Raw genomic sequence first — 8,114 nt, 5'->3', positions numbered from 1 at the left:
CCGAGGGGCTCTGCCCTCTACCAACAAATGCTGTTAATTCTGATGGCTCAAGACATTCCTTTCCAGGTTAGCTCAGCATGCGGAGACACCCACCCACCCACCACAACGCATTACCACCCTCCCACGGCAGTGTCTCACTCGTCAAGTGCACGTCATTCCCGCCCCTTTTCCGTGCGGCACACCTCTGTGTTTGCCCAGGAGAGAGCCCCCACATGTGAGCCACCACGAGCCTCACATGACCATGCAGTCAGCTTGCCTGCTGCAGCCCTGCAGCATGAAAGGCAGAATCTTCTGCCCCTGAAGTGGAGATACTTGCTAGAAGAATCTGAAGCTTTGGTCTCTGGTGAAGATAGAGAGTTGAAGGAAGGCTGGATTTGGAGCCAGAGCTCCCAGCCCTAGCGCTAGACCTGGGCCCTGCTCTGTTAGGAGCACAGGGCTAGTGAGGAATATTCGATGAGGAGTTTGGAGACAAACTGATTTTTATTATTCTGTATGATACTCGGACAACATATTAACACACACACACACACACACACACACACACACACACAGATACACCAATCGACCTTGAAAAATACTGATAAGTAAGACAAGCTTAAACTCCAATGCCCACTACCAGGACCATCCCTGTTAATGCTTGTGGTTTCTGAAGGCAAGCAAAACTGCCACTTTGCCTTGCTTCCATAAACCTTGAATACCAGAGTCGGGTAAGAAAAAAACCAAAACACTTTGCATTCTTAGACAAGCAAAAAAATAACAGGGTCAGCATGTCTGGTTATCTTCCTGGAAAAAACAAACAAACAACTTTGTATTTCCCCTTAACCTGCACTCACCTTCATCCTCTACCCTCCATCCAAAACAACTATATGCCTGACTTTTACTCCTGTCTGAATATATATTACATTTTTGAATGTGAAAAACCTGTGGTATGATTCAGGAGCTCTGGTAATTTTAAAGTTTATTCCCTTTAACTTATGTATTTTTATTTGGCAAGCTAGTTTTTTTTTTTTTTGAAATTGTAGTCTCTTAGAATTATTTATTCCTTTGATACGATTTTTCCCCATCATCAAATATAAGCTTGCATAAACTTGGTCCACTCACACACATTTACTTTCATAATAGAGTTATAGTTTCCTTGTATACCAATCTTGCTTATTTCACCAAATAAAGCATCAGAGCTTTTCTTAATTCAATTTAAAAATCTTACATCATCACTTTTAGTGGCTGTATGGTATTACTGTAACATTTTCCATAGGCACCACCCTGAACAAATGGTTTTCCTGACTCAGTTATTGCCTACTTTCCTCTTATTCTTTTAATTTTTAGGCAGTATCAAAGAAACTCCCATACTTTGAGCTGCAAAATGCAACTTCTCAGCTCTCCAAAACTTACCTCATCCTCTATATCCTTTAACCACTCCAGGCTGACTGGATAACTCATTCCCATGGAAACACCTTTCTCAACTCCAGGCTTTTCTTCATACCACCCAGTCTTTTTTAAAGGTTCCAGAGCCCAACTTAATTGGGTCCTTTTTCTCTGAGGCATGCCCTGAGTAGCAGCCCATGGTAACCTCTGCATTCCAAGTTATTAGGAAAAAGCTTTTTCAAGGAGCATAGTATTTATGCATTAATTACCTACGTGTGTTCCTGTGTTAGATTTGCATCTATATTTTAAGTTCAAGAAGGGTGACTTCTGACAACTTTAACACAACTTTATTAAAAACACAAATACTCCTCAAATAGACCTCAATACACTAGAATAATGGTAAGGGTAACTGGCTTACTTTTGATGGCTCAGTTCACTTTGGCTTAAATACTAAGTGTCACAATCTGGACAAAAATGAAAATATCAACAAATGTGCTTTCAGTTCTAATTTTCATTTGGCATCAGAATAATGATTCAGCTCATACAGAGTTGGGCAAAGTCAGTGTTGGCAACAAAGATGTACATTACAACACAGAACCAACTACGTAAATCAAAACATTATTCAAGGAATTGTTAACTTAGGAACATAAGGGCAAAGGCAAGTGATTAATCATACTAATTTTCTTGGTCTGCCTCAGGGTCCTTTTGATCATCTGTCTTGCTTTGCAGTTCCTTAGCAAATTCCTCAACTTCATGGAATGCAGAAATAAGTGGCTCAAGACTGAAATCATCATCAGGGAACAACACTGACTCCTTTTTGATGTTATTACCAATATTCTCAAACATTGTTAGAACAACTTGAATATTGTCATTCGTCTCTTTCCTTTTAAAAAAGCTCATAAATTCTGATATTGCTTCAGCACTGAGTAGTTCTTTTGTCATGACAGGATTTTCAGACAAATTCATTAGCATTTTCAGAACACGAAACCTTGTTTTGGTATTGCCCATAGCTAACAAGGAGAGAAATCCAGACATATACTTGGCAACTAGTGTGTGGTAGTCAGTAGTTGTAGTGAGATGTCTAACCATCCTTATTCCAGATAGCTGTTCAGGGGAATCTAAGCTGTAAGCAAGGGTTTCTTCACACACCTGACACACATATGTCTGAATCATGTTTAGATTTGGATAAGGTGGAGCCAAACGAATCATATTTTCCAAAAAACTTGTCCTAACTCGGGAGGAAGGATAATTGAGCAGAGTTTCAATAAGTGAGACAACACCTGAATCCCGAATGAAATCTCGGGTAAATTGAGAAGCACTTCTCATACCCATTGTGATTTTAGAGATTTCATGAATAAAAGGATCTCGGATTTTGTCCATTAATAAAAGGAGTTCTTCAAACTCTTCAGAACCAATTTTGACCTCACATTGTATGCAGCTGCAGGACCAACTGTCAGGCTCCGCACTCTCTCGGGTTCTAAGATGCTCCCGAATTTCCCTGACTGACCTATAGGATGGATCATACTGAAATAGGAACTCAGGTTCAGGCTGAAGCAAAGATTCCTGCTCTTCCCCTCCTGTGTTAAGTTCCATGTGCTTGGGCTTTTCTCCAAACATTTCAGAGAACAGACATGCTGCCTCTTTTGGAAATCTAAAGGGGATTGGAGATGGGAAGCCTACCCTACCCCATGGACCAGGCTTGAATTGAATGGTGACCTCTTCCCAGGTCTGGGGCCTGTGTGAGGCATCAGGCTCCTGCTCAAATGAACACTTAGACCTGGGAATGGCCCTGAACACAGGCCTAGGATTTGATTCAAAATGGGACTCATCTCCTGCCCAGAACCAGGACCCCACTATGGCTTCATCCTCCTCAGCTACTGTCCTGGTCTCATAGTTGGTCCCATACCCATTCCTGTTATTGGCCTCATCTTTAGCTCCAAACCAAGACCCAACAACTGTCCCTTCCTTGTTTTCTAGCCTGGACTCACAGGTAACAACAGTTCCAGTCTCATTAATGTCCTTCTCTTCAGACCAGAACCAGGACTCAACAATTATCTCATCATCCTCTGGCTGAGATGCACAGCATTTCTCTGCTTCTGCACTGACTTCCTTTGCAGCATAGAACCAGGATCCAAAAATGATTTCTTCTTCAGTGTTTGACCTGCTCTCTTCTACTGCCTGAGGCCCAAACTCTGTACTGTCTTCTTCTTCAGCCCAAAACCAGGACCCAACAATGATTTCCTCTTCCTCAGTCACTGGCATGGACTCAAAACTGGCTCCTGCCTCCAAATTGGCCTCTTCTTCAGCCCAGAACCAAGACCCAACAGTGGCTTCCTCCTCTTTGGCTTCTGGACTGGAATTATTGCAAAAGCCAGTCTCTTTCCTAATGATCTCTTCCCTGGCCCAGAACCAGGACCCAACAATAGCTTCCTTCTCAGTTGCCAGCCTGTCCTTTTCTCTAGCCTCAGCTGCTGTCTTGAGCCTGTCCTCTTCCCCAGCCCAGAACCAAGAATCAATAATGTCCTGCTCCTCAGCATCTGGCTTGGATTCTTCTCTGTCTGTAGCCTCTCTACTGGTTTTATCTCCTTTCCAGAACCAAGATGTGATCACGGTCTCCTCCTCCATTAGTGCCTTGGCCTCTTCTCCAGTCCCATCATCTATAGTGACCTCTTCTGTAGCCCATAACCAGGGCCCTATAATGATCTCTGGGCTTGTGTATTTTCTGGACAAGAATGATGAATCAACACTGTCCTGTTCCTCCTCTGGCCTTAACTTCCAGCTGCCTCCATTGGCAGTATACATGCAGGGATCATCTTCACCCAAGAAGCAAGACTCATTATTCATCTCTTCAGCCCATGCCATAAATTTACATCTGGCACCAGCTCCATACTGCATACTGACCTCTTCTGTGGTCCCAAACCAAGATGACAGAATAACCTCTTCCTTGTCCTTCAGACTAGACTTGTTGCTGACCTCAGTTCCTATATAAGCTTCTACTCCATCCCAGAACCATGACCCAATAATGGGCTCCTCCTCAGCTCCTGGCATGGTGTCACAGCTGATTTTAACCCCAGAATCTATCTGGGCCTGGTTTCCAGCCCAAAACCACTCCCCGAATATTGTCTCTTCTTCATCTTCTGGACTGGCTTCTTCTCCAAACTCAGCCTCTGTATCGACCTTTCTATCCCAGAACCAGGGACCAATGACCTCTTCTTCCTCAGACCTTGGCCTAGATGCACAGCTGGCTCTAACATCAGCTTCTACACTGGTCTCATCACTGACCCAAAACCAGGGACCAAAGATGGTCTCTTCCTCAGCCTCTAGGTTGATTTCTTCACTTGCCCAGAAGCAGGAACCAGCAATGACCTTTCCTTTATCATATGCTACCACAGATTTGAAGGTAGCCTCAGACCCAGTTTCCATACTGATATTTTCCCCAGAACCAAGCATGGAATTACCAGCAGACTCTTCCTCAGCCCTTGGTCTGGATTTACTGCTGGCATCAGTCCTCATACTGGCTTCTTCTTCAGTCCAGAACCAACTGCCAACAACTGACTCATCCTCCCCTTGAGAACTGTACTTGACACTGGACCCACCAACTACACTGGACTCTTCTGTAGCCCAGAACCAGTTCCCAAGGAGGAACTCCTCCTCAGACTTGGCTTCTTTCCTGGCCCTGGCTCTGGCCTTAGTTTTCACCTTTTCCTTTGCTGTTATTCTGGTCCTGGCCTCTTTCTTGGACTTGGGCTTTGACAAATTATCAGCCTTTTCTCTAGGCCAGAACCAGGACTCTTTTTTGACTACATCTACAGATCCAGAAACAAAATCAATGGAAGCTTCTTGCTTTGCCCTGTGCCTCGCCCTGACATTGGCCCCTTTCCTGATTCTGGGTTTGGACCTGGATTTGGCTTCCTCCTTAGCCCAGAACCAGGACTTCACATTGTCTTCACATCCAGATCCAGAACTGGACTCAGAGATTTCTTTCTTGGACCTAAACCTGGACCTGTTATTGATTTCCTCCTTGGGCCTGGACCAGGTATTAGTCTTTTCTCTGGCCCAGAGCCCGGATGTCTTAAAAGATTCATCCTCAGAGCCAGAACTAGACAAGATATAGTACTCCTGATTGATAGTGGGCCTAAACATGGCCTCTTCTCTAGCTATGCGCCTCGATCTGGAACTGGCCTTTACCCTGCCTCTAGGATGAAACTTTGTATTGACCTCTTCTCCACTCCAGAACCAGGAACTCATAGAGGATCTGTCCGCCCAACTGAAATCATACTTCTGAGAGATCTCTTGTTTGGATGTAGGCCTGGGGCACCACCAGGACCCAACATTGGTCTCCTCTGACCCAAACAAAGGCTGTTTTCCTGATTGGTACTTGACCTTGGTGCCAGAAAAGGACTCAGTATCCACGCTGATCAGTTCCCTATCCATAGATAATGTCTTAGATTTAGCCGCTGACCCAGACTCAGTACTGACCAGTTGCCAGGCTATGGTATTGGTCTGGGACACTCCCCCTGTCTTCAACATTGCTTTACTATCAAACTCAGTTTGGGCCCAAGAATGGGCCTTATCTGAGGGTCTTGACCCAGGGATTGCCTTGGCCTCAGGCTTTGGATGCATTGCACCTACTCCCACAGGTTCAGCTCTGGGCCTTGCACCACCTACTACCACGGCATCAGATTTAGGCCTTACCCCAGGAATTACCTGTGCCTGGGTCCTAACCTTGGGTGTGACCACCAATGGGATTTCATTCTCTCTTTCAGCCCCACCCCCAACCTCTTCTCCAGCCTTCTTTTCAGGCTTTGCCTGGGCAGCAGGTTCAATCTCAGCTCCAGTCATGGTACAAGTTACAGAAGAGGCCTAGTTAAGTAACCCCACCCCAGTCTCAGCCTCTACCACAGATCTCCCACAGTTCTGTATCTTGACACTCTGATCTTTCAGTGATTCAGGTGGTATAGTTGGAAACAAAGGTTAGAATCAATCACTAGTCCATCAGTCAATCAACCTCCTTCTGAAGCCTAGCCTCAGTCAATATCACAAAGTGCAGAGGAGGCACAACCAAGCTGGGGGGATGATGGATGTTCCCGGCTGGGTGCAGACCTGTTGAGGGTAGTGATCAGCAGCAATTCCAACACCACCAGAGCTGCCACTGGAGGTGGATCTATGGAAAGAGAATGACATGGGCTTTGAATCTCTTCTAATTGTGTTGTTCTGTGCAGAGATTCACACAGAGACTGGACTTTGAATGTTTAGCAGGACAGTTGAGAGTACTTAGACTGTCTTTTGTCATCCTCATTTCACCCATGTTTTACCCCAGAGTTTGCCATGTTACTTTGCCTGATACAAAACAGGTATGAAACTAGTAAGTGTTAGCAATGGGAGAAGTTTAGAAGCCCCCAAAGTACCCTAATAGCTCTTAGGCCAGTGTTGATTTCCACTTCCCCACCCAAAGCTGTACCTACTCTCATACCAACCTATATGGATGTCGTCTGATTTTCCCCTTCTTCCCTTGATTCGTGTTGTCAAACCCTAAAGCAACTTGGAGGATATCCTAGGAATAACTAATAATAAAGGAGAAAATGGAGCCTGACTACTAAATATGTAAGAGGGCACATTGACCTCTGATGCAAGTATCTCCTACCATAAGAGTTCCATTTGTCTGTTTCCTGTCTCCTTGTCCCTGCTCTCAGGTCTTCTACTTCCCTTCAGAGCAATTCACAACTACCCCCAAATTCCTAGTATCTCCTGCAAGAAAAGGACAAGGGATGCTGTGGCAGTGTGTAAATCTGGCAGCAAACAGGAGACGTGGAGGAGGTCCCAGACCCACGTGGATCAAAGACACTTGCCATGATCTTACTCTAAAGTGCTCTCCTGATTTACCCACCTTCACAGAAACCTCCAGAGATCTGAACCAGTCTCCTCCTCTCTCCTTCCTTACAGACATGAGCAGCCTTCAAGCAAGTCTATGGACAGACACAAAGGTAAAACATTCAGGAAATAATGGTAGCAACTGAGTGCTTGGTGAACTGACCAACACCAAAAATAAGAGTATCCATATTATCTTCTAACATTTAGGATCCTGTTGATAAAATATTCACATTCAATTTAGCCCTCTGTTTCACAGTTCTGGATAACAACTCTTCACATGACACTCTTCCCATTACTCCTTTCTCCAATTATGAGAATTAACCACTAGGTGTTCACGCTCCCTTGTACTACAGAAATGGGGGAAAGAACACAGCATATTCCACAAAACAGTATGTGCAGTGACACTTGTAATTATGACTTGTGTCTCACCCTCAGGTCCTAGCCCAATTGTAGCAGGAATTTTGGGTGGAGATGAAGGAGTAAGGCAAGAAAAGTGCTTAGAAAGCTAATACAAAGGGGAATTTTGGAAGGTATTCCTGGATGCCTGACCTGTCTTGCCCCCACCAGTCACCCCATTCCGGTGGTTTCCACTCAATGGCTGCTGCCCATTTCCCGAACCCCCCCCCCCCCCGCCAGTGCCACACACCTCCAGAAATCCAGGCCATTGTCTCGCTCCTCCTTTTTCCCAAGCCTCTCCTCTACAGATGCAACCTGCAGGAGGAAACCACCAGAGCTAACACGCAGAGAGAAGGCTTTGGCATCAACCAGGCAACTGTAGAAAGGATAACACCCCCGGTGCGGGGCCCAACAGGCCCCTTTCCAGAATCAGGGCCCGAAGCAGCCAACTCCAAGGGGCATCCACTCCCACCAGCTGGGCA

At 45.3% G+C, this 8,114-nt stretch overlaps 2 protein-coding genes across 6 annotated transcripts in view; both read right to left on the bottom strand.

The window, feature by feature from the left end:
* Positions 1-8,114, bottom strand: part of GPRASP2 (G protein-coupled receptor associated sorting protein 2) — a 139,431-nt gene that overhangs the window by 91,497 nt on the left and 39,820 nt on the right. The window contains exon 1 of one of the 5 annotated variants that reach the window (XM_059385621.1): positions 7,253-7,333. The exons of the other annotated variants lie outside the window; for them this stretch is intronic. The gene's annotated coding sequence lies outside the window, so the exon portion shown is untranslated. Of the gene's footprint in view, positions 1-7,252; positions 7,334-8,114 lie in introns of those variants that run through there. 5 annotated transcript variants of the gene reach the window in all.
* GPRASP1 (G protein-coupled receptor associated sorting protein 1) lies at positions 1,697-7,333 on the bottom strand. The gene is made up of 2 exons (XM_059385611.1): positions 7,253-7,333; positions 1,697-6,529 (listed from the first exon to the last, which is right to left on the bottom strand). Exon 2 carries the CDS (start codon positions 6,205-6,207, stop codon positions 2,041-2,043), a length of 4,167 nt encoding a protein of 1,388 aa, XP_059241594.1. The 5' UTR covers positions 6,208-6,529; positions 7,253-7,333; the 3' UTR covers positions 1,697-2,040.

Source organism: Mustela nigripes, chromosome X (assembly GCF_022355385.1).
Source record: "Mustela nigripes isolate SB6536 chromosome X, MUSNIG.SB6536, whole genome shotgun sequence".
In the NCBI taxonomy this organism is placed as follows: Eukaryota; Metazoa; Chordata; class Mammalia; order Carnivora; family Mustelidae; genus Mustela; species Mustela nigripes.
This window is presented reverse-complemented; position numbering and strand designations above follow the sequence as displayed.

What these genes read in the sequence shown, in the direction of transcription:
- GPRASP1 (XM_059385611.1), bottom strand. Translation starts at nt 6,207, where the DNA reads ATGACTGGAGCTGAGATTGAACCTGCTGCCCAGGCAAAGCCTGAAAAG.